The sequence below is a fragment of the Notamacropus eugenii genome, chromosome 5 (assembly GCF_028372415.1).
Source record: "Notamacropus eugenii isolate mMacEug1 chromosome 5, mMacEug1.pri_v2, whole genome shotgun sequence".
NCBI classification, from domain to species: Eukaryota; Metazoa; Chordata; class Mammalia; order Diprotodontia; family Macropodidae; genus Notamacropus; species Notamacropus eugenii.
The window spans coordinates 73,343,862-73,371,087 of NC_092876.1; the positions used below are offsets into that span (position 1 = coordinate 73,343,862).

Sequence of the window (27,226 nt, forward strand, 5' to 3'; positions counted from 1 at the left end):
TAGAGCAATAAATTCAACTTTATTAATATAATAAAAAGAACAGGGAGTACATTCACCATAGTCTAAGGCATTCTTTGAGGTTAACATGAGGAAGGGGAAATGAGTTTCACTTTCTACATTTCCCATATCCAAGGTTAAGATGCTTCTTTATACATTCAGACCAAACCCTGAAGTTCCATTTATTAACCTACATTTGTCCTTACAAGACCAGTGCTGCTATCATCAGAAAACTCCAAGCAAAAAGACCTGACAGCATTAGAGCGGAGAGACACACAGAAAGAGACAGAGAGAGTGGCACCACCTGCATATATTCTTAACTACTTCCACATTTTATAAGTCCTCATTCATCCTTAATGAAAAATACTCAGAATTCCTAAATCATCCCTCTTTTTCTTTTCTGACTCCCCCTGGTATTCTGAACCCCAAAGTTTAATGGTTCCATCCCAGTGGTAGTGAAATACTTTTCTGGGATGGTGGCACTGATAAAACCTGAGGTAAGAGGAAAGGAGACTTCTAGACTTTGAGGTGTTCAAGGCATGAGGCTCCCTTTGTGGGTGAAAGTACAAAAAAACCAAACCATGTTTAGGAAGATCAGGATTACTCTCTCCCATTTTATCGACAGTAAAACTGAGGCATGTGGGAGGGGTGAATGGCATGCAGCAAGGTAAAGGCACAGCTGGGAAGGGGACTGAGATATTCCCAATCTTAGACCCCCATCTGGTGAGTCTAGCTTCAGACACAAAAGACCCTCTCCCAAAGTAGAAATAAACACTGAGTTAGAATTGCAGAGAATAGGGAGTAAACTCACATTCATCGATTTGTAGGTTGCAAGATAGGAAATGATTGGCCTAAGGTCACATCATTTAGTAATGGCAGAGCTGGGATTAGAACCTAGGTCTCCTGACTTCCAACACAGTGCTCTTCCGACACCATCAGAGCTCAGCACTGTTCCTGAACAAAACCAGGGTTGATCAGATGCAGTCATCTCTGTTGGAAGGTGTCCCCAAATCCAGTCTATTTACAGCACTCTTCCCATGCAGGCTTTCTGATGTAGAGTCAAGCCTGGGCTGCAGTGGAAGCTTTCCCCTCATGTGAACTCTCTGGTGTTTGTGCAGAGCAGAGCCCTTACTGAAGCTCTTACCACACTCGGGGCACTCATGTGGCTTCTCACCTGTGTGGGTCCGCCAATGGGCGCTGAAGTGGGAGCTGTTGTTGAAGCCTTTTCCGCATTCACTACACTTGTAGGGCTTCTCCCCTGTGTGTATCCTCTGATGCACGACCAGGCTGGGGCTGAGCCTGAAGCTCTTGCCACACACTTCACACTGATAGGGTTTCTCTCCAGTGTGGATCCTCCGATGTGCAGTGAGGCCTGCTCCATCACTGAAGCTCTTTCCACAATCTAGACATTTATAGGGTTTTTCTCCGGTATGGATTCTCAGGTGGGTGTTGAGGTGTGACCGCCAGCTGAAACTTTTGCCACATTCAAGACACTTGTAGGGTTTTTCTCCTGTATGTATTCTCTGATGTGTGACCAGGTGTGACCGCCAACTGAAACTCTTCTCACATTCAAGGCATCTGTATGGCTTTCCTTCTGCGGAGGATCCTTTGTGAGCTGCAGAATTTTGTAAATCCTCTTTGGAAGTCTGTTTTTCATGTCTTTCTTCTAGGTCTCTCTCCCATCTTCTCTCTGGTTTGTACTTATTTTCACAGTTTTTCCCCCACTTAAGAAGCTGAGTTCCATCTCCTTCTGATTCACAGGTTCGCCTTTTCTCAGAAATGCCCTGTTTTTGAGTCTCTTCCTTGTTCTTACGCTGGATCCTCAACTCTGAGGAAAACAACAACAAAAATTGGATGATTTCAACCAACAAAATGAGTCAGGGAACACAATTCTATCTTCCAGCTAGATTCATAAAACTTACCCATCTTCTCCTGCAAATGAGGACCTGATGTTAAAACAGCCATTTTGCACATGAGGACAGAAGTGCATGGAAAGAGACATGCTTGAAATCAGGTAGTTTGAGGACATCCTCACCATCCTTCTCCTGCTCCACACATGGGGCCTTCACTTGTGTTCTCCTGCCTAGCCAAATTTCCCTTTGAGGCCCGGCTCCAACGGTATCGTGAGTATTATCAGTCTGTAATCATGACTGACACAACACTTTCAAGCTGGCCAGGTGCTCTGTCCACATTTATCTGAGCCCAACAAAAATCCTGAGAGGTCGGGACTTCACACAATATTAGCCGCCTCCTTTTCTAGCTGAGGCTCAGGGTGGTCACATCATTTGCCTATGGTGAGAGTTCAGCATTCGAGCCACTGTGCTATACTACCCCTTTTTTTGTTCATCAGGTCTCACTGCTGACTATCTGAGGCCTCATTCACTTTTTCATCCTCTGAATTCTCGTAGCATTTTTATTAGATGGAACACAAGTCAGCACTTTAGCTATAGACATGAAATTAAGGATTTTTTAAAACCTGGAATGTACAGATGTGGAAACTGAAGCCCGAGGTGGTCTGGGAGAGCTGGGACCTTGGTCTTATTCTCCCAAATATGTTTTCCGTTGTTTCCTATTTTCTAGTTTTCCTCATCTAGGCTTAGTTACTCAAAAGAAGGGACCATGTTATACACCTATCATAGGATACTCACAGTGCCTTGCTCAGTGCTACCCAAATAGCAAACCAAAAATCACATGAGCATTGATTAATGGAGTTAATCAGTTTCAGCATATGGATGAAAATGAACCCAAATCTCTGGCCTTCTTGTCTAATGTACTTGTTACTAAACCAGACAGCTCCCCATGCATGAAGACCATGAGTTGGGAGGGGGAGCAATGGGAAGGGGAGGGTCACATTCCAATGAAAAATGAGCCTCATCTTACCAGCTGAGACTTGGACTAGAGGAGGGGCCCCAGGCCTCTTGGCTTCTCTGATGGCTGCTTCATCACTGTCACAATCTTCCAGTATCTCCTCCCTGTGCCAACTGTCCTGTTCTTCAGGGTCAGCATAACTGCCTGCCTGCCCAGGGTGGGGTGCTACCTCCTTCAGGATCCTGGCAGCTGCTACAGCTGTGTGGGCATTCACCAGGGCATCCATCTCATCATAAAAAGCACAGGTCTCAGGGGAACGGCTGTTCCCTGCCTTCCTGTAGCTCGTCTGGAGGCTATTGAACTTTGTCCGGCACTGCTCCAGCGTCCGCAGGAAGCCCTTCTCACGCAAGCGCTCAGCAATGGCGCGGTACACCTGCTGGTTGGGGTGGCGAGTTCGGAGCTTTTCATAAAACTGAGATTCACTGAGGACTGCCAGAAAAGCCTTGGTTTCCTCATAGCCCCAGTGCACACCTGACACAGGAAGAAAGAATTTAAAACTGTCACTAAGGGGGAACGTATAAGACTAACGTTTTCCATAGTTATCCATACCCTTCTTAGGGCCCTTTAATGTTCTCCCTGTGTTTGGTTATCTCTATGTGCCTGACCTTCCCCGCCCCCCTTAGGGGGGAAGCTCTATTCAGGCAAACAAGGACCTTGTCTTACTTATTTTAACATCCCCAGGAACCCTGACTAGAGGAACCTTGCACAGCACGTATCCAATTCATGCCTGATGAATAAACCATTGATTAAATCACTCCAGGAACAGCATGCTACCAGATAAGAGAGGTTTTTAGCATGACTGGTACCTCATCAAGTTGTTCTATAGAATGGAAGATGAAGAGTCCAAAGGACATTGCCTGGCCCACAATAAATGCACGTTGAGTGGCCATGCCAAGTTCTATGCCCATGAAAGACTTCTCTGCCAATGAGAAGTTTCCCTTCCCAGGAAGCTGGCCAGCTATTTACATTGGGAAGGAGCTGGAGGAACTGAGAAAAGAAAGGGAGCATGGGGCTGTTGGGCTCCATCTGCCATGCTCTGGATTCTCTGGGCTCTTTGACACATATTCCATTTTTTCCAAGTTTTGTTCTTCCTTTTTACAGCTCACAATGATCTTTTTGAGGTAAAGATCTGTCACATTGTCCGAGGGGGGTCCAGTTCTACAGGTCATCAGTGATAATTAGCCTTCCTCTGTAAGACCAGTTAAACTATCTTTTGGAGGCAGATATTCCACAGTTCCACATTTCTCTGGAGTAAATAGAGGCACAGGATTTGGGTTAAAAATTGGGTGGAGTCACCTGTAACAACAATTGTATGTTAAAGAAAAGTGATCTAGGCAGAAACCCACACTTGAGGTCAAGGTGAGGAAGCTCTGCCAGTTCTCCAGGTGGGGGCAGGGTGCAGACTGCAGATGGTTAAACTATTCCAGCAAAAACTTGGTGAGCCCCAGTACTCTGTGGGAGTAGCTCCAGCACTAACAGGTCCTGACCCAGGTCAAAAGTGAATACCCTTTATTTCCCTGATGATGCTTTCTTTCCACCATTGCCTAAGGCGGGGATCCAAGAAATTCTGTTTGCTCTGAAAATCCCAGCCCTGGCAGAAGCATCACCCTAACACTGAGCCTCCCTAAGGACTGGTGCCATATGAAAGGGGTATCTGCTATGCTACTTCCTTAGTTCCCACAGAGCAAGGGAAAATCAGGGGAGTGATAATGATAATCATGAATAGATTATGCCAGGGGAGAGGAGTTCACTGGTCAGGTCTGCCTACTGAACCAAGGCCCCTGATTTCCACCATGTTCCCACACCAGGAGTGCAGAATCTCAGAGTAAGAAGAGACATCACAGGTCATCTAGCCCTATCCCTCCCTGCTTCAACAAGAGATTCCACTACCACATCTGACAATTGATTACCTAGGCTTGACCTGAAGACCTCCAAGGAGCAGCCCATTCTGCTTTTGGAGAAGGTTTTCCTTATGTCAAGCCTAAATCTGCCACTTGGAAACTTTATCCATTGCTCCTGGTTCTGGGGACCAAGAAGGGCAAGTGTAATCCCTTTTACATGTAACAGTCTCTTAAAGAGAGATGCCATAGTCCATCCTGTCTTGTCTTCTCTGTGCTAAATATACGTAGTTTCTTCAATCAGTTCTTCTTGGCCTTTCACTGGCCTAGCTGCCTTCCTCTGTACACATTCCACCCCATCATTGTTGTTCCTAAAAGGTGGTGCACACAACTCAAAGGGTGGTCTTGACAGTGGGACTCTTGCTATCCTAGTACTGGATACCATGTTTTCCTTAATTTGGGCTAAGAATGCATTAGTTCTGGATGCCATATCACATTCTTTACTCACATTTAACTTGTAGCCCAATGGAACACCCAGATCTTTGTCAGATAAATGGCTACCTAAGTCACTCCTTCCTCATCTTATCCATACTTAAGAAGCTGATTTTTGGAACCTATGTTTAAATTTACATTTGTCCCTATTAGGCTTCATGTCATTTAATTTGGCCTAATGTTTGAACCTATTAAGACTTTTCAGAATCCTGTCATCCAGTCTGTTATCTATCGAGTATCTGTTTCTCTAGTCTTATGTATTTCTAACACAGCTTCTCCTTAACTTTGTAGAATTCATCTGGGAATATGAAAGAGCAATTCACAGTTTCCAATAGAATTAGAACCCCATGCCAATACTCTATGCCCTAGATCATCCTTTTTAGAAGAGATGCCCAGGCCTCATTACTAAAGAGATTCTTACCTGTTCGACTCTGGAAAAGGGCCGTGGCCCTGGGACCTTTGGGCTCCTGGGTGAACATCTTAAGGCCTATTTCCTTCCTTTCACAATCTTTGGCTGTGGCCCCCTTTCTGGTGTCCCCTCTTTTCCAGTCCTCTGGCTCTTGCTCCTGGGAGTCAGAGACTCTACCCGTCCTCCGTAGTGGATAGATGATCTCCTTCATGGCATACGTTGGTTTAATGGCAGCCCAGGAATGCATCAGGGCTGCTATTTCTTCGTAGAAGGGACAGGTTCCTGGGGGGTGGCTGGTTCTTGCTTTCCTGTAGCTGGTCTGGAGGTTTTTGAATCTGTACCGACACTGCTCCAGCGTCCGGAGGAAGCCATGTTCTTGCAGCCGCTCAGCGATGGCACGGTACACTTGGCTGTTTCTATGACAGGTCCGAAGTTTTTCAGAAAATGAAGTCTCACTGAGAATTGCCAGAAAGATCTTAGTTTCCTTGTAGCCCCAGTGTACACCTGCATATTTCTCATCATTTGTGCCGCCTAGCTCTTGGTCCCCCCAGCCTTTCATTTCCTTCTTTGCTGGAGCCTGACAAGGTTTTCCTTGATCCTTCCTGGGGTGGGAATCCTTGCTGCTCTCTCTTTCCTCTGATATATGGAGATCTGAGTTCCATGAGCCTTTCCCTGACTTCTCTTGGGATTTGGGATCTGGAGAGGTCAATGGGGGAGAAATAAAGAGCAGACATAAGAACTGGCATTGGTAAGCAATTCAAGTAAACATTTTCTAAATGTCTACTATGTGCAAAGTTGCCTGTCCCAGAGAATATCTAGTTTTTTTTTTTTTAACTCAGTCCTAGTTGACTTAACAATTTAGAGAAAATGAAAAGATAACAGTTCAAGGGTAGACAGAAACTCAGAACAATTTGTACTCTGGACTGTGCAAAGACTGTGGCTTCCCTGGAGGAGAACCCTACAAATTCTGTTGGTGTTGAGGATAAAAAAGGCCTTGGGAGGCCTGGGCCATGAGTTGGTGTAGAGTGGGTATAAGAGTCTCGTACTCCTCTCCCCTACCCAAATTCTACCCATCTTTTAAGGTCCTTCGAAAGACCCTTGAGCCTTGATCATCCCAATGGACACTTAGCTCTCTCCCCCTCTCCCCAATCCTCCCCTAGCACTTACTGTTTGTGTGACACAGGCTGACATTCGAAGCAGTCTGCATGCTCTTTCCCAAGGCCTTATCTCACACTACTCACACTTCTCCCTTTATGTTAATCCATACTCCAGCTGATCCCTCAAAAGTATCCCAGGGTTTCTTACCTCCATGCCTTTGTTAAATCTACTCCCTACCCCAGTCTATTGACATATGACTCATTCTTCAAATGACATTTCATCCAGGAAACCTTTCCCAATTTTCTCCAGTTCAAAGTCATTTCCCTTTGTAACATTAATAGCTTCTTTTATGCATTGATCATCTTCTACATGATATCATCATTTGTAATAGTTTGGGAATACATTGATGAGAGTCGCATAGGATGGGCAGGCATGGATGGATTGTAATCTACATCACTGGAGGGAGCAGCTATACTGATGAAATCACAAAGCCTTTGGAGTATTATGTATTTATTGGTCTACCAAAAGACACTTGACAGTGCCTTCTGAGGTATCATAGTGGCTAATGTACTGCTTAAAAAGACCTGAGTTCAACTTCTGCATCAGACGGTACTGGGTATATGACCCTAGGTAAGTCACTTAATCTGTCTGCCTCAGTTTCTTTATCTGTAATGGGGATAACAACAGAACTTACCTTACAAGCTTGTTGTGAGATGACATATGTAAATTACTTTGCAAACCTTAAAGTGCTATATGAATGCTAGCTATTATCACTATCATCTCCTCCTCTCTCACATACACCTGGATGGGACACTTGACAGTATTCCTATTTCTCCAACAAGACTGCAAACTTCCTGATAGCAATGATCCTGTCATGCGGAACCACAGAAATAGAGAGCCAGAAGGAACTACTGAGGCCCACCTCAGAAATGGAGACCCAGAGAAACAGGAGGGATTTGCTGAAAGTCACGTGGCTTATAGCAGAACAGGAACTAGACCTCAGGCTTCCTGATTCCTAAGTCCATGTTCTTTGCATTGTATTATTCCTGCCTATCCTCCTCCTGTAAGAACTTTTATTTTATTTGCTTATTATTCATAATAAGCTCATTCCTGGCAACCCTGGTGAATGAAACTAGTAACTCTTTCACAAGCACACACTGCAATCAGAGCTGGCTCTGGGTAAAAGGTATGGCTAATTGAGGTAAACATGCATGATTGGGGGGTTATCTGTACTGTCAGAGGAACCTTGTGGAAGGCAGTGGGCAAAAAAGACTGCCTGGAAACTGGTCCTCATGTTTATTAGGGCATGCACTATGTATTGCCTCTTTGTATCCCCAGTGATGAGTGCAGGGCCTGGCGCATGGCAGGTGTTTTAAAATGTTTGTTGACTGATTGATAAGTCAGCACCTAAAGCTCTGATAACAGTGTCCACACTTCCCGCTCCCACTGGCATGCTGTCTTTTGTGATAGTTCCAAGAGTCTGAGAATGTTTGAACTGGAGAGTGCCAGTAGGAGTGGGGAACCTGCGGCCTTGAGGCCACATATGACCTTCTAGGTCTTGGGGGTGGCCTTCAGACTGAGTCCAAGTTTTAAAGAACAAACCCATGCCATCTCAATAAATGTTTCATTTTCCTTTCTCCTTCAAGACTACCCAAATGTTCACTTAATAAATTTATACTTGCATAGAAGGATTGTAGCTGAAAGGTGGCAGTAGGAGCTGCCTCATGTTCCACTCTATGACTCTAAAACTTGAGAGAAGGGTTAGGGCCAAGAAGAGACACAAACCAAACTGTATGCATAAACAACCAGCTTGACTTTAAGGCCTTTTAGTTCCATTTTCTGTGATGTGAAGTCCTGGGGATGAGCTCAATAGGAGGCTTTTCACAAAGCCTCTCACCATATTACCGGACAAGATGGAAAGTCAGATGGACTTGGAACAAACTAGAATAAAAGAATATTGATTAATGAGTCAGTGCTAAGCTGGGATGGGGTCTCTGCAGTCTTGTTTAAGGGTTTTGTCCTTGGTCTAGCTTTGGCCAACACTTTTTATCAATGATTCAGATAAAGGTATAAATGGTTATAGATGACAGGAAGCTGGACGGTATAGCTAATATACTGACAGAATCAGATTCCCAAAAGATCTGAAAAATAGACTGGGGAAATGGCCCAATCTAAACAAGATTCTATTTATTCCTGTCATATTTCAAGCATTGGTCAGGGGCGGGGGGGAAGAGGGGAGAAGAGGGAGAAGTTCAGTAAGTTGAGGATGAAGACAGGGCTAGACAATTCATGTTAAAAAGACCCAGAGGTTTGATGGAAGTTGCAGGCCTAATGCCCCTCAGTGGCATGCAGTATGTCCCCAGTCTAAGTAGTAGCTAAAATAATTGAAAAACAAAGTAATATTAGAATCCAGCCTATTATGCTCATGGGAATAGCATATTAATAAGCATAGGCTTGCATGTAAGGACTGACATGAAAGCTATCAGCCAGGAAATAGAAGATCAAGAAGACATGGGCTGGCCATGTAGTTGGAGAGAGAACCGCACCATCTCCATGAAGGAGTCCAGTGTGTTGGGTACATCTTTGATGAAATATTTATAAGACAAGGATGAGAAGGGATGGATGTGTGGTATTATATGCCATCCAAGACCGGACCCAAATCAATAAGATCATGAGACTTAGCAGCATAAACAGAAGTAAGGCATCTAAGATGAGGAAGAAGAAAGTCACAGTACTCTTCTGTAGAAGGAATTTGTGCTTAAGTAAAGGTAAGACTGGATGACCTTTGAGGTCCCTTCCAAGTCTGGGATTCTATACTGATCACATGTGACACAGTACATGTTATACTGTGACTAGGCTGAAGGAATTAGGGATATTTTTTGTGGAGAAGAGCTGAGAATGAGATGAGGGGATGAGAAAGAGAGGCAAACTTGTTCTGTTTGGCTCCAGGGGCCATGATAAATTACAGAGAGGCATAATTTGGCTTATTGGTGTTGTTGTAGTGGGGGAGGTTCAAACAGGATCTGGTCCTCAGGATCCCTTCTTAATCTAAGAATGTATGTTTCTATGACAACTTTTAGACAAACCAGTGAACATGTGTTGATAAAATGTGTTCCACAGCCAAGATAATTAAGTGAACAAAAGGCTGATTATCTGACTGGATTCAGGAAAGAGGTCATTTTCACAGTATTCCCATGGTGGATGACTAAGGCAATCTCTGTCCAAATGGCAGCCATAGATAATTTGGTTTAGGCCAGTGTGATAAACTGAATCATCAGGAAACACTTGTTTATCCAGAATGCTTTGGGAATAGAGGTCTTCTAAGATACTGAATGCTATTGTTAATTGAATCATCACACATACCACATGCTACATGTGGGTTAAAGCATTTAAAGAATTAGAATTTAATAAAACATGCTTAATAACACCAAAAATATAACTGACTATAAAACACCTTGAAGTGTGCAAGGCACATTTATACATATATTCATTCATCTGATCTTCACAACAACCCTGTGAAGTGGGTACTACCTCGAATATTATCTCCATTTTTACTAGAAACTAGAGTTAGGGAAGGTAAATTACTTATCTGTGGTCACACAATGAGCACAAATCAGAGGCTGGATGTGAAACAAGATTTTTCCTGACTGCAAGCCTGGCACTTGGCTATCTCACTGCCCCACACAATGCTGACCATGACTGAATCTCTTTGAACACTTACGACCTTGCAGTACCTCAAGGTCATTGGTATGGACATTGATTATTATTAACAGAGCCACTGAGGAACACATTCTAGTTCTTTGTGTACATCTGGTATGTGAATTTTGGGTAAACAGAAACTGACTTTACAGAAGAAACTTTTTGTTACATTGTCAGCATTTATCTCAGTGGTATAACTGTTCTTCCCATGTTTCTGAATCTGTTGCTCTTAATAATCTCAAATCAGTGATAACATACGGAAGAATTTGGCTACTGATACTCATTATCTTTAGGTAATCTGGCCAGCAATTATTAGGTAAATAATACATTCTCATAACATCCTGCATAACAAGAACTGTTACCAAATGGGAGCCACAAAAACACAAAGACAAGTGTCACAGCACCACAGGCAAAAAAAAGAAACAAAGTTCTCATTCTACTGATGCCTGAGAGAAGGCATTTTAATTTGGTTCTTACCCCAGCAGCTAGAGAACAAGCCTTGGGTTCCTGGCATCTTGTCCCTATGGGTCAGTTCCTGGTTGATCATCCCATCAGTGTCACAATCCTCTGTCCCCTCCTCATGCTCCCTGTTCTCTGGTTCCTCAGTATCAATATTGCTGTCCTTCTGTTGAGAAGGATCCCAAGTTTCTCTCAAGGTGTCAGTACAGGAAGGGGAGGTGTGGGTGCTCAGTAGGGTGGCCATCTCCCCATAGAAGGCACATGACTCAGGGGCTCTGCCAGTCTTTGCTTTTCGATAACTTGTCTGGAGGTTTTTGAATCTATAGCGGCATTGCTCCAATGTCCGCAGGAAACCCTGCTCCCGCAGTCGTTCAGCTACTGCTTGGTATACTTGGCGGTTTCGACGATGGGATTGGAGTTTTTCTGCGAACTGAGGCTCACCAAGGATGGCAAGAAATGTCATGGTTTCCTCATAGCTCCAGAGGACTCCAGAAGCTTTTGTGTCTGTTCCACCATACAGTTTCTGCTCCTCCCTGTTTTTCACTTTTTCCCTGGCAAATTCTGGGCCAGATCTTCCTTGTTTTTCATCTGCGTGGGAGTCTCTTGGATTCTCTGTTTCCTCAGAGCACTGGAGATTTGGGTCCCAGGGGCCCCTTCCTTGCTTTAATGGCAAAGTGATGTTGGACTTGGGAAGTGGAAACTCTGCTGGTAAGAAAGCAAACAGGACATGACAATATATGATCATTATAAAACTGTTCTTGGAATTCAACGGGATATATCAGGGGTATTCCTAGAGAGTGACCAAGAGACCACTGTGTAACCCTAAACATTCTCCTTCAAGTCACTGAGAGAGGGGAATAAGGAGTCTTAGTGATTTGGTCACAGTGAGAACTTCACAGATTTGAATGAGTTCAGACATCAGTTCTCACCCTGGGGGGAAGAGAGAATCAGAGAATATAAAGACCAGAAGGGATCATGGAAATGCTTTAATTTAACCTCAGAGAGCTAGAAACGTTCAGTAACTTTGATGGCAGAGCCAAGACTAAAAATTAGCTTAAAAAATAAGCCAGGTAGGGAGTGATTTGTTAGGAACTAAAGAATATATTTAAGATAAAAGAAATCAGAAGACACTTTTAAGAAATTCAACTCTTCTCTCCATCAGGGAACTCCTTTCATGAGCAAGGGAGTGCACAAACTCTTAATAAGATGCAAAGTACAAAGAAAGCAAACCAACTATACAAAAGCTTTATGGAATAATGACTTGTGTGAACACAGGGGCATACATGCAATTTAAGGAATTACACAAGGTCAGAACTGGAAGAGTACTTAAATGTCATCTGGCCCAAAGTTTTCATTTTATAAACAAAGAAACTAAGGCTTAGAAAGAAGTGATTTGCTCCAGGTTACATGGCTGAGAAGTAGCCGAGCTGGGATCTGAATCCAAGTTTTCAAGCCCCTCTCCGCTATTTTGCTTTCCGTTGACTGGTTTCCTTGACTGGTTCCAGGTGAGGCAAAATCACATCATTTCACAATTTAAGCTGGACCAGATTCTCAAGATCCTATGCTACAAATAGTCTGTCTAGATCCTGCTAAGAGCAGGGACTTTTTACTTCCAGCAGATTTCAGTCTCTTGATACCCAACCAGATGGTCTTTGTGAGTTTCTGTGGACCAAAAAATACATCCACTAGTGGCCAGCCTTCAGTCTACCTGAATTTAGCCATGTGAGTCTTAGACAAAAGATATTAGTGTGCCACCTGGCCCACTCCTGAAGCTAACCAGAGCTTGTACTCTATTGGTATAGTTTTCAAAAGTCCAGTGCTACCTCTACACCACTATGAGGGAGGACTTTATTAGAGAAACAACAAGCCATCCACAAAATAAGCCTACATTACAATTTCTCTGGGTAGGGTCTAAGAGTATGCTGAGTTCAAAACTATTTTCCTCTGCTGCTTTTCTCATTCTTTATCTTGTTTCTGTGAGCAAGAAACAGATGTCTGGGAAGGAAAACAGAATTTGACTATCCAAAAAAAACCCAAAACATCAGGAGAATAGAGGCATAGAAAGTGAACTTGAAGACAGTTGCCTGGGCAGCCAATTGGCTGTGGACCAACCAATGGGCAATGGAGGTGCTCTGGGTTATACAGCTCTTCTATAAAGTGGATAACTAACATGATGATGCCTGAACATGATGATGCTTCTACTATTGGGAATGCAAAAGGGCAGCAAAGTTCTTTTCTCCCTCTGTTCAACACCTGGTAAGCCCATATTAGAACAAAGAAATTGGGACCAAATAGAAAAAGAACTTAAAAGACATGAAAACTCTGCAGTCTGTGGAATGTGCCTCTAAGAAGAATTTAAATAAGTGGAGACCTAAGGTGATTTAAGTGTTTAACAAGAGGGTCTTTGGGGAGCCCTCCCAGTCTTGTGCTTCTATTATGGACATCTCCGAACATCACAGGCCACTCACTTTAACCCTCAAAAGGCATTGGGCTCAGTGGACATCCTCAGAAGACTCAGGGAATTGGAAATTGTAGACATCTGAAAACTTATCATTTATGAGGGAAATAAGTTCTTACCCAGCAAGAGCTCATTCCCACAATCTTGTCTCTCAATGTCCTTGCAGCGGTCCTGAGCAGGGTTTCCATGGCATGGGGCTTCCTGTGAGAGGTATAAGGGTACATCCTCAAATGTCACTGACCCATAGGCCCCACCAGTCAGGTCTAAGGGCTCACGGGCATTTCATATTGCCTGATTAATGCAACAGGGAGCGCTAAAGTCCAAAGGGAGGAATTCAGGAATTGGTGGGGTTGAAGATCACCAAGTGTGGGCTTTTTACACTCAGAGAAGAGAAAGGAATGGGAGAACAAAGGAACTGTCAACAGGCTGGGCCTAGTCACCAAGGTAAAAACATTTCAGGAAAGAAAAGCAAACTGGAGCTTACCTGGGACTCAGCTACCATCTTGTAGTCACCAATGCTCCTCATCTTAGGAAGGGCAGAAACCTGAGGAGCCAGAATGTCTAAGAAGAAAAAGGAGCTGCCTAAGTCCTGGTTGTTTTCCAGATGGCCACATTCATACTTTTTTTGGGAGACACATCAATTCTGAGCACCTGCTGTTCTATATCCAGTTAAGACTATCCTTGTGGCTAGTACTGTTATGACTCTGTCCTTGGCCCTATCATTCTTCAAATCCAATGACTTTATGCGCTTGAGCAAAACTGACATGCTCTATGCATTAGAGGGTCTCCCTATTCTGGAGCTCTCTAAGGTCTGGTTATACTGATTCTCTGGCCTCAATGGGGATCGAGAGAGGGAGAGTCCATCATTCATAGCAGCAAAGGAAAGATTCTCCTGCTTATTAGATACTACTTAGTTGGTGACAATAAGGTTAGACCTGTGTGCTCTCCCCCTCAGCATCTCCTCCCCAGTCCCACCACCTTCTTCTCTAAACCATGGATCTCTCTTCCTAGCATAGGCTACTCCCCAAGTCATCTTAGAATACATTCTCTGCTTCTCACCACTCTTGTGCAGGGGCTTGGGCTCCTCCATAGGGCTCAGTTGCTCCAGTGGTTCCCAGTAGGGGCTCTGTATTCCCTTCTCCTGGGATGTTCCCTCTGGCTTGATCTCTGCTGAACCTAACTGGAAGCTTTGGGACTCCTTGCTGTACCCAAGGGTGCTGACAATTCAGAAAGCACTTCCTGTCCCTGTATACAAAAGGTGACCTGGCAATACTGAAGCTCTTGTGGTCAGGGGATTCTTGGTGAAATCAAAGTAAAAACTCCATAAGGAGACAGAAGAACCCAGGACACAGGAAGAGTAATTAAAGTGGCAATGATGCTGGCTGTGACCATCTGCTCAGTGCCTTGACATAGACCACTTTACCTGTTGTTACCTCGTTTGATACCCACAATAGCCCTAGGACATAGGTAAAGTAACAACTATTGTTCCCATTCTACAGATGAGGACACCAAGGCTTGGGAATGCTAAATGACTTGCCCAGGGTTACCATTACTAAGCAGCAGCATTGGAACTCAAACCCAGATCTTCTGACTTCAAACTACACTGCCTCTTTAATCAAATCTATTTTATTCTGGGGAAAGCAACTTATCATTTAGAGCTTTTAAAGAAAAAGAAGCCAAGTCTAGGGTAGGCAGGTACCCTAAAATCAAGTTTTCAGTGCTTTGCATTCCTGTCCAGTAATCAGGAGCATTTACTACATGAGCATGGTACTATGTTAGGTGTCATGAAAGATGGAGAAAAATGATATACTCATTGGCCTCAAAGAGCTTAATCAACTTGGAGAGAGGATATATGCATATATAACAACCCTCTATCAGGCAGAATATACTAAGTGCCAGACAAGTGGTGTCAACACTGTGCGTTATAGGAGTTCAGAAAAGGGGGAGATCCCATCTGGCTGGGGCAGTCAAGGAAGGATCTGAATTGGAGAATCAAGGGGGAGGATCTAAATTGGGCTTTGAAAGATGGGTGTTTTGATAGAGAGGTCATGGGTATCTTTGGGCTGGGGGGACAGCATGAACAAAGGCCCAGAGACTTTAGAGCATGAGCCATATTTAGGGGACAGTACACTAACCATTTGGTTGGAGTGGAGGACATATGTAAAAGAGTAGAGAAGTCTGGCAAACTAGATCAAGACCTGACCGTGAGGGATCTTTAAGCAGCAGACTGATGACTTTATCATGTTGGCAATGGGGGAGTTACTGCTTGGGAATGGCATGAAGCCCTAAACTATTATGAGGATGTAGGCCTCTCCCAAGCAGGCACATCATGTATAGACCCTGCCTATACTTGGTGCCAAACATACTTCTAAATGAATGAAGTCCTGTCTCTTTACCTCACAAGACCAATTTGGAGTGGCCTTGAAAATGGTCGGAACTGAGATGACCCTGGGAATCCATCTTGGAGTAGGCCAGGACTAACCTTTGTTGGGAACACTCTACAGAGGATGGGATGAGCATGGAACCTCTCTGGATACTTTAGTTACTGCAATGGTGGGACTAGAAGAGATAGAACGAATCAGATCCAAACTTGCCAATCAGGGGGATGACCTAGTCAGGAAAGAGACAATAACCCAGTGAACCCTAGAGGAACTTTTTAGAGTTGGCTGTTCCCATTGCCACCAGCACCATTGTCTCACAGTCCCAAGATTGAACATACCTCCTAGAATATACCTTTCAAATAAGGATAATCTAGAGTTGCTCTGAGCCCTTCTATACACCTAGGTCTGGATTCATAACTATTAATGAAACTTTAAAACAAGGGGATAAGATTAAATGTGGTAATCCAGTAACTCTAAGACAAATGTAAGACTTCTTTTGGATCCAGGTATATGCCACGGGACTCACAATTAATATAAATGAAGAACTCGAATTATTCTTAGGTACTATTCAGATATCCAGAGGACCCAAAGTTTGTCCTTTCCAGGGATCTGAAGTCCTTTTTTTCAGAGGGAAAGGCAAAGGCTCTGACCTCAATGATCTCTAGAGCATAAAATGCCATGATTCCTAAATTCATTTTGGCTAAGACAACTCTAAAAGAACAAAGCACTAAAAAAACCCATTAAAAATCTGTAGTCCAAAGCTTCCCAACAGGCAATGAGGTAAGGATAAGAATGGAAAAGGTCCTAGATCATAGATTTAATACCGAAAGAGACCCTAGAGGTCATCTAACTCAAGCCATTCATTTTGTACCTAGTAGGTGCTTAAGGACACTCATTTTACAAAAAAATGAGGCCTACTTGGAAGAGCCAGGATTTGAACTCAAATCTAGTGCTCTTTTTACCACACTTAGTTTTCACATCAATCAATCAAACCCTAATTAAGTACTTACTAAGTATTAGACACAAAGGTAAGTAGGGCAAGTGAGAAGGGATCTCAGTGATATTCCTAGAACTTAGCATGGTGGGTCAAGAGTATTAGAATTACTGGTAGGGACCCTTATGCTATCACCCACCAAAAAATACAGTTCTAAGTGTGAGAATAGTACCATGCTTGGTGCTACAGTTAGCAGTCACTGCCATCAAAGTGACCACTCTGAAGTATATCTAAGGTGTTTATAAAATATGTCTGGGCAAGAAATTGAGCTTCCTATGAAGTGGCATTCTGCTTTCCATGTCAGACAATTCAAGGTTAAAAATTATGGGCCTGAGAGATGCACTGGTGATGAGAGTTTAAGGATATAGGGATACCCAAGTACTTTAAGAATAGTCCTTTAGGTGCAATAATTATTTCTACTAGCAATAAACACAATATAATGTTCACTCTATCTTTAGGAGTGAGGCTAGTCCAATTAAAATGTGAGTAGAAATGGTTTTAGAGAAATCAAAGTTCATTTGTCAGAATAGAATGCAAGATTATCTTATGCATTCTTCAGATGAATGGAGAAGTGATGCATCTTTGACTGAACTGTGATATAACTAAAAAAATGTGTGTGACTACATGTTTGTGCATGTGCAAATGTGGAATTCTCTCCTCAGGGCTTCCTGGAAGAAATGATTAAGAAGCATTCCCATGAATTAAGGCTCCCTCATGTTTTCACCATCTTCTACCAATAAACAGCTTCCCTCCTCCTCTCCAAATACTATTCTAAACCTTCAAGGTCCAACTGAAGTTCCACAGGGAATCTTTCCTAACTATGTATTAGCCTCTTAGTGTTTTCTTCAAATTCTAAGTCTGTTTCCAGTCAGTACAAAATGCTTTAGCAGTAAATTGACATCTAACTGTTTGATGTTTTGTCTTCTTTTGCCAACCTGATCATAAGTTCCTTGAGGACAGGAATTCATTCTTAGACTTCTTTTGTATCCCTCACAATGTCCAGTGGGTGCTCAGTAAATATTTTTTAACTAATTAGTTCAACAGTGTTTTTGTTTATTTTTCTCTATCTGGAACAGTAAGTCTGGTCAAAAGTGTTGGATCACCCACATAAGAGAACTGAAGGTATGTATATATCTAAATTAAAAGCTAGAAGCTTGTGTATGGCCTACTTCGGGGAAACAGATAATTTCTCAAGAGAATAGCTAGACTCCTGTGTTTCTCAATTTCACTTTAGTCTGTGACTATTCTGTCACCAGGACAATAGGACTCTAATTCAAAAGCAAACTGTGCCTAAGCCCCATCCAGGATAACTTTGGCCCGTCAAATTCAAAGGGTGAGTTATTGGACTAAGGGGGCAGAGGTCATCCAGAACTGAGGGTCATGGCTATGGAAGGTACTATGGTGGGCACAGATAATATAAATATAAATGAGACAGGAAAGAAACTTCAACTGAATTTTCAACAGAGAGAGAAGGAAAATCCCAAGGTTTTCTTCTGCTCCACCTACTGCTCAATTGTGCTATCTTTCCTAAAAATACTACCTTGAATTTCCTATCTAATTGTTGCTGCATCTTCTCTCATTTTGTATTCAGAACAATCCTCTGAGGACAGAGCTAGAATCCTCATTTTACAGATGAAGAAAAGAAGCACAGAGAAATGGAGTGACTTGCCCAGCTGGCTTGAGGCTGAGCAGGAATTGGCACCCACATCTCCCCCTTCCCAGAGCAATGCTCTTTTCATTAGACCATGCTGCTCTCACCCGCTGATCTGGTCTCTTGGGCTCTTTCTGCCAAGCTTCCACCAGGGTCACTGCCTCCTCTGTGTTCTTGGGATGGTGATCCCACACCCAGGTCTGCAGCTCCTCTGGCAAGATGCTCAGGAACTGCTCCAGGATGAGAAGCTCCAGAATCTGCTCCTTCGTCCGTTTCTCTGGCTTCAGCCACAGATGGCAGAGCTCTTGGAGTCGGAAGAGCACTTCATGAGGCTGAGTGGACTCTTCATACTGGAACTGCCTGAAGTGCTGGCAGGAGGCTTCAGAGTCAGGGTCATCTCCCCAGAGATTAGGGTCCTGTCCCAAGCAAGAATCTTCCTGCAGCTTCACTAATAGGAATTCTTCCTGATATGATGGAGCAAGAATAGCAGCCATTTTTTGTCTGGGGGTGAGACCAGCCTTGCTCCAGAGCAGGCTTGAATTGTAGAGCTCACATCTCTGTTTCTCTGAAAAATCACTTGGAGCTGCTCCTAGAAGACATAGTGGGGGGTAGGGAGAGGGACAGGGAGAGGTGAGATGGCGAGACAGTTGGAGAGAGAGAGAGAGAGAGAGAGAGAGAGAGAGAGGACTGAGGAAAAAAATAGGAAAACAGAAACCTAATTATCATGTTCCTTAAGAGTTCCTCTGTATTTGGTACAAATTATTTGCCTTGTATTTATTATATTTGTAGCAAATGAACATTAATAATATACTTTAGTAAAATGTACAAATAATTTGAAGATAATTTGAAAACATTTAAGATTATTTACAATAGCAAAGACTAGTAGGATGGAATATACAGAATATCTATGTGAATTCAGTTGTTGTTTGGTCATGTCTGACTCTTTATGAACCCATTCTGTGGTTTTCTTGGTAAAGATACTGGTTTGCCATTTCCTTTTCCAGCTCATTTTACAGATGAGGGAAATGAGGCAAACAGGGTTAAGTGACTTATCCAGGGTCACACAGCTTATAATTATATGAAGCTAAATTTGAATTCAAGTCTTTCTGACAAGGGCCTGGTGCTCTATCCACTGCTCCATGTTGCTGCCCCATCTATATAGATAGGTTGGCCTCAAAACATGTTATGTATATATATGTATATATTGTTCTGAAATTATGTATCGAAAAGGTGTTGGCTGTATTTGAGATGAATCACCCTACTTTGCTGTTCTCTGGATATGACGTTCCATTTTCCCCTCATGTGTCACTGCATAGACTGTCCCCCATGCCCAGAACATTTTCTCTCACCCTGGAATCTCTAACTCCTTTCAAGGATCAGCTCACATGCTGCCTCTTTTTTCAAGAGTTCTTTCTGGATTTTTCAAATTGTTAGTGCTCCTACACTGGGTAAAATAGATCACTTTGTATTTAATTATCTAGGTACCTGTAGAATGTAAGTTCTTTGAGATATTAAATGAAACAGAGACTATATCTGCAGTGCCTGGCACACAGCAGGTACTTAATAAGGGTTCAGTGAATTGACTTGGTGAGTGAGTTGTGAAGATGCCTTCCCTCATCTCTTTTTAGAAAATCTGACTCTTGCCCTATGAAGTTGGAAGGCTACGAACCATGAGAATAGCCCAGTCTATTCTGTGTACTTAGTGAACACAAGAAAAGTACGTTGTTAGTGGTCAGAAGGTATGAACAGTTCTCAAAAGGAGAATGGTGAATGAATAACAAGCACATGAAAGACTGTTACAAGTCACTAGTAAGAGAGGGGCAAATCAAAACAACTTTGAAGTTTGACTTCATATCCAGTAAACTGGCAAAAAGGATGAAAGAGGAACATTGTTAATGTTGAAGGAGTAGGCACACTAATGTACTGCTGGTGGAGCTGTAATTGTTCTGGAAAGCAATTTGAGATCATGCTAAGAAAGAAACTAAACTATCTAGTTTCATAAAAACTGAACCTCTGGCCCACTCACTGCAAGACATATGCCTCCAAAATGTCAGTGATAAAATGATCTCAGACACAACAAAGCACTTATAGCAGCTCTGTTTGTAGTAGTAAAGAACACAAGATGCTCATCAATCGAGGAACAGCTAAACAAGTTAAGATAGAAGAATGTAATGGAATATTAATTAGATGTAAGAAACAATGATTCTAACAAATACAGAGAAGCATGGGAAAACTCATACGGGCTAATGGAAAAGGAAGCAGAGCCAGGAATACAACATACCCAGTGATTATAATAACATAAATGGAAATAATTATGACCAAGCTTGGCCCCAAAGAGATATGAAAATGCACCCTGCTCCCAGGACAGAGCCTAGGAATGTAAGTCTAAGTCTAACTGTGGTTGGTAGTTTCTGTTCTATTGTCACCACCCCAGCCCCCTTTTTATTGGGCAGCTAGGTGGTGTAGGTCTCAGATACTTACTAGCTTTGTGACCTTGAGCAACTCATTAACCTCTGTTTGCCTCAGTTTCCTCATCTGTAAAAATAGGAAAAATAATAGCACCTACCTCTTAGGACTGTTGTGATGATCAAATGGGGCAATATTTTTAAAGCGTTTAGCCCAGGACCTGGCAAATGGGTTTTTATTATTATTATTAGTTATAAGATAACTTTCTGGGAGGGAAAAGGGAATATTTAGAATATTATATTGGGAAATATTATATATATTAATATATGTTAATGTTAATATATATTCATTCCCAATATTACATTGGGAAATGAAGGTGATATAAAAACAAAGAGATTGTTAAAAGTATCTCTGGGATAGTGGAAACCTAAGTCAGAAAACAACTTAAAAGAATTAAATAAACACCAGGATATCTACTTAGCTAGAATGAAGGAACTGAACTCAATTCCAGAAGTTGGACAGCACTGACTGCTCAACGCTAACAATGATACTGTGGAGGAGACACCATAGTTTCTTTCCTCAAGCACTTACAGTTTAGTAACGGGTGGTAAAATACAAACAAATACAAACTGTATAAATATAAGTAACAATATAATGATAACAGTCATTTATATTTCTATGGCTCTTTAACATTTGCAAAACACTTTCCTCACAACCACCCTTTGAGGGTATAGTGCCAGTATCCACCCTATTTTCCAAGTGAGGAAACTCTATACACCACAGAGACAAACTCTACATAGCACACATATAGACACACACAGATACACATACATATTATAGCTGTACAGACAGACTTGGAAGTGTGGGAAGGAAGTGCAGAGAGCATGACAACAGTCAGAGTCAGGTCATTAAGCTGGTGAGAAGGTCTCTGGGAAGATGGTGGATGTGAAGAAAGATTTTGGTGGGGAAGGGTTGGATTGGACATTCTAGGCTGAAAGAGTCATACTACTGATGTCTGAGAAGCAGAAGGGAAGGGAAGGGAAGGAAGTCTTGCTAGTCAGACTGAATACTATAAATCAAGGGGATAATATAGCTTTCAATTAATGCAAGGCCTGATCAATAGAGGGCTTTAAGTTCCATTATGAGGCATTCTAATTTGCTTTAACAAGTAACTGGGCCCCATAGGAGAATCCTAACATGGGAGTGTATTAACTTACGATAAAGAGAATTCTTACAGATTTGTAAGGGGAAGAGACAGGAAATTTGGGAGAAAGGTTGTTCAAGTAACAATAAAATCAGGTGTCATTTCTAGAGCACTTTAAGGTGTACAAAGTGCTTTATATACATTCTCTTATCTGATCTTCACAACAGCCTGATGAGGTAGGTGCTCTATTATCTCCATTTTACAGAGGAGAAAACCAAGGCTCTGTTGCCCAGGGGCAGATATAGCTAGCTAGCATGTCTCTGGTAGGAGTGTGGTTGGAGGTGGAAGGAAGCTAGCATCCTGGCTGAGGGCCATATTTCATTTTGAAATATTTCATATGAAATGAAAAAGTTACACAACCAGACTATAATTTGGAAAAATAAACAAAAGGACAAAGTGAGAGACGAGTGTGAGGATCAAAGGTATTAGTGAAGGTAAAGATGATGCCTGAGAGATTTAAGAAGAGTTGGGGTGATGAGGGGGGTGAAGTAGGGGAGAAAGAAGGAGAAAGAGACACACTGAAGTATGTGGGCAGGTCTATCCTCTGAAGCACCCACTAGAGAGGAGAAACCGCAGTCTCTCCACCAGACGCAAAGCAATTTTCTTCTTAAGTTTGCAAAACTGAGCAATTCAATTCAAATATGCTTCAACAAAAGCCAAGTCAAGTGAGACTTTTTGTTAAGCACAATATTCTAAACTGAAAGAAGAACAAAGTTCAGATATAACCATACCCTCATAGAGATTCCGGTCTCGAAAGGGGCTACAGCATAAACAGAAGCAACATTAAGTAATACAGTGTAATTACATAAGATAGTGACAAACTCCTGTGTGAGGTTCAGTGGAGGAAAGGGCATTATCCATAGGGGCAAGAGAAATGAAGGAATGCTTTCTGGAGTCAGTGGCCTTCAAGTCAGACTTTCAAGGACAGCAAAAAACCAACAGATAAAGGGGGAAAGGAAGACAATTCCCAGCAGAGGAAACAGCTTCAGCAAAGGAATAGAGGAAAGAAAGGGCAAAGAGGGAGAGTGGTTCAGTTTGGAGTCCTGAGAACATGGGAAATAGGAGAGATAAGATTTGGTGACACCAGAGCATGAATGGCTCTGAATGTCAGGACACAAAGTCAAAACTTGATCCACTAGGACAGAGGTGGGGAACCTGTGGCCTCAAGGTCATGTGGTTCTCTAGGTCCTTTAGTGTGGCCCTTTGACTAAATCCAAACTTCACAGAAAAAAGTCCCCTTAATGAAAAGGATTTGTTCTGTAAAAACTGGATTCAGTCAAAAGGCTGCACCCAAGGACCTAGAAGGCCACAGGTCCCCCATCCCTGCACTAGGAAGGACACAAGGAGGTTTCTGAGCACTGAAACAGTAAGTCAGATTCATGCATTAGTATAGCAATGGCAAGAAGGCAAGACTGGTAAGAGGGGAGGGAGGAAAGCAGGGAGGTGAGTAGGTAGTTAAGAGAAGGAACGAGAAATTGTGGTCCAGAAAAGAAAAGCTTTAGGGAGGAAGGATGACTGCTTTCAAACACACTTGAATCCCAGAGCCAAAATAGGATATAAGGGTGAGAATGACAGAGAGGCTGATTTCAGCTGGATAAAAGGAAAAACTGTCCAATAATCAGAGCTACCCCAAAGTAAAATGAGCTGCGTTAGGAGGTGGTGGCTTACTACTCACTGGCAGACTTCAAGTGGACACTATAGTATCCCTTGTCAGGAGTGCTGTTCAGGAGTAGGTTAGAAGAGGTGAGATGATTCCCAAGGTCCCCCCCAGGTCTGAGATTATATGATTCTGTGACCCCTTAGAAGATAATAGGTGAGTGGTAATGAGGGCCTCTATACTAAAGTTCTGGCAGTAGAAATAAGGAGAGATGGCTAAAGGAGATAACGAAGAAGCGGAATTAATAGTATTTGGCAAGTAACTGCTTAGATAGGAACAATGGCTGGAACTGTGATTTCTTGGCTGAACTCCTGGTAAAGAAACTCTTAATACCGGTTATGCTTGGCACCTTTTCTGCTTCCTGCACTCTTAGAGGGCTGCCTGAAGCAGTAAGGTTTAAGTGACTTGCCTAAGATTAGAGAGCCAGTATAGCAGAAATGGCACTTGAACCCAGGGTCTTTCTGGTCTTGAGGCCAGCTCTGTACCCACTATCATAAGAAAAAACACTAAAGTTTTGTATGTCAGGGATCTAGGTAAACTGTGGGGTCATTGACAGAAATAGTGAAGTCAGAAGAAGGTACAGATTTGGGGGGGAAAGTTGAGAAGCTGGACTTTAGACATACTTAGTTTGAGACATCAGGAGGACATTGAAGTGGAGATTTTATCTAGGCAGTTTCAGGTATAACTCTAGAACTCATCTAGGCTGGAAACAGAAATTTAGGAATCCTCTTTATAGATTCGATCAGTGAAGCCCTGAGAGCTAATTATGTTGCTGAGGGAGAGAACACAGAAAGAAAAGAGCTGATGGTGGAAGTTTGGAAAATATTAAAGGGTAGGTAGGACATGATAAATCAGCAAAGAGAAGGAAGTAGCAGTTTGAAAAGCCAAAGTAGGACAGAATACTAGGAGGGAAGTGGTGAACAATGTTAAATGCCACAGAGAGAGCAAGGATCATAACTGAACAAGACAAGTCATTGAATTTGGTAATTAGGTCACTGGTGACCTTCAAAAAAGTGGAGACAGAAATTAGATTACAAGAAGCTGAGAAAAGAGTGTGTGGTAAGAAGAAGTAGGTAGAGGGCTTTTTCTCCCCCCAAAAAAGAGGGAGGAGAGATTGTAGCTGGATTCAGTACAGGAGTTAACAGAAAATTGTTCTTAAGGTTGGGAAGACCTAAGCAAGCTTGCTTGCTGAATGAATAGATGGGAAGGGGCCAGTGGAGGAAAGATTCAATGTGAAAGGAAGGAGGGAGGGTAGGAAGGACAGTGATGGAGGATAAGGAAGGGAGGAAGAAAGGAAGAAGAAAAGGAAAGAGGAATGGAATAAAGGAAGAAAAAAAAGTTAAGAAGAAAGGGAATGATGGTTGAGACAAGGTCCTGGAAAAGATAGAGAGGACCAAGCCAAGGGCACTGATATGGTTTTGCAAAGACAGCCCGATTGGCACAGTAAGTAGAAAGTTAGCCTTGAATTCGGTTACATTTAGGTTCCAGTGCTGCCTCTAACATTGCTGACTACAGGCAAATTACTTAACTTTGTAGCATTCCAAGTAACTCCCTAAGGCTACTGTTACAAAAAGGGTTGTCAACCAAATAGGAATAGGGTCACTTTTGAAAAAAGAGAAGAGAGAATGTGTTATCTAAGATTTAAGAATGAATGGGGGAAACTGAGGGAACTCTGGGAACACGGCCTTAATCGACTCAGTAAAATAGAAGGTAAATGGGTGAGGGAGAGAGAGAGAGAGAGAGAGAGAGAGAGAGAGAGAGAGAGAGAGAGAGAGAGAGAGAGAGAGAGAGAGAGAGAGACAGACAGACAGAGAGAGAGAGAGAGAGAGAGAGAGAGAGAGAGAGAGAGAGAGAGAGAGAGAGAGAGAGAGAGAGTTAGGAGGCAAGAAGCAAAGAGTACAATTTCCAAGGAGCAGTGAGGATGCACACTTAAGGCTCTGTACTTTACATTTACAGAGGGTGAAATCATGAGCCCAGTTATCTAGTGAAGCATCACACTAGGGGATGAGGGCAGGACTCTCCCTTCGTTTAGATGTTCTGGGTTAGTATCAAAACTTTTCACTGAGCCCGATATCCATCCATCCATCCATTCATTCAATGAGCATTTATTAAGAGTCTACAATGGGAAGAAGCTGAACCCTAGCACTGGCAGGAAAATATCTCAATTTACAGAGGAAAAAACCCAAGCACAGAAATGGGAGGAGATCTGTCCAATGTCACAGAGATGGAAAGCTGGAATTCAACCAGCAGCTAGGAGGTGCAGTAGATAGAGCAATAGATCTGGAGCCAGGGAGAACTGATCTCGGAAGTGTGACCCCGGACAAAGCACTTAATCTCTGTCGGCTTCCGTTTTCTCAGTTGTAAAATGGGGACGACAGCACCGCCTGCCTCCCAGGGTGGTATCAAATGAGATACCACAGACCAAGAGGCGTATAAAGGCTATGTTACCCCCGGAGCCTGCTCCCCAGACCGCGGATCCAGCTCTTACTCCACGGTTTGGGGCGGCTCCTCAAACACTCCACAAGCACCAAGGGTCGGGATAAAGTGTCATCTGGAAGCCCTGGGTTTGGGAGTCGGAGGACCCGGGTTCAAGTTCTCACTGTGCGAGGAACAACTTGGGCGACAAGTCACTTCGCCTCTCCGGGACTTCGACGGCAAACGGGGAGGGTTGGACTAGCCGGCCCCTCAAGTCCGAGCCGGCTCGGAGCGCTGGACGTGGAGTCGGGGTTCTCGCCGGATCTCAGTCTTCCCAGCTGTAAAATGGGCCGGCCGCTGCGGGGTCGGCTCCGGCCCCCGGGCCTCGCACACTCCTCCGGCCAAAGCGGCGGCGGCGACCCAGGACCTCTGTCCCAGGCCGGCTGGGGAATAAAGCGCCCCCACCCCGTCCCCGACTCACCAGCCCTGACCCTGCCAGTTCGTGCCGGTGCACACTCAGCTTTTCCCCCCGCCCGGAACGTTCAGCTCCGCTCAGCTCGCTCGACGGAAGCCCCCGAGGCCTCCACGCGCGGGGGACACTGGGACTCCAGGTCCTTGCGCCACTTCTCTCCCTGGAGACGGGCGATACTCTGGACTACACCTCCCAGGGTGCCTCGCGCTGCGTTTAGGGCCTGCCTCCGGCCAAGTGACGGCAGCCTCAGCCTACCAGTGGAGAGAATTCTCCTGTCCTCTGTCAAGATCACCAATCGCTGGCGATCTGTTTCGTTATTGGTTGGGGAGAGGGCGGGGGGGGGGGGAGGGAGGGGATGGTGTCACTTGCGTAAACTGCTACATCCCCCTGGGAGCTGTCATCCAGTTTGTCCAATAAGTGGGAGCTCTCTAGGGTTAAGCCGATCCGCTCTTTGAAAAGCTCTCCTTGTTAGGATGTTTTTGTTTTTGTTTTTTGACTCTTTATTTCTCCTATTACAGTCGGTGCTCCTAGTTCTGCCCTCGGGGGCCAGAGAGAACAAGCTGACCCCTCTTCCCGTGACCGGCCTTTGTGTGTCGGAAGACAGCGGTCCTGTACCCACTGTTCTCCGGGCAGGCCATCAAGTTAACAAGTATTTTTTAAAAGTAAATGAGTTTAATAATAGCCAATTCATGTCACTTCAAGATTTACAAAGCACTTTATAAATATTA

General features: G+C 43.4%; 1 protein-coding gene across 1 annotated transcript; it reads right to left on the reverse strand.

Annotated features, from left to right (window-relative positions):
- On the reverse strand, nt 1-26,595 carry LOC140504570 (zinc finger and SCAN domain-containing protein 20-like). The gene is given in 10 exon segments (XM_072609701.1): nt 1-1,825; nt 2,878-3,336; nt 5,617-6,300; nt 10,879-11,562; nt 13,438-13,519; nt 13,803-13,879; nt 14,378-14,518; nt 14,521-14,563; nt 18,452-25,296; nt 26,508-26,595. Coding segments are annotated over 9 exon segments (3,411 nt in total). The 5' UTR covers nt 18,839-25,296; nt 26,508-26,595; the 3' UTR covers nt 1-971.
- Nucleotides 26,596-27,226: the final 631 nt, after the last annotated feature.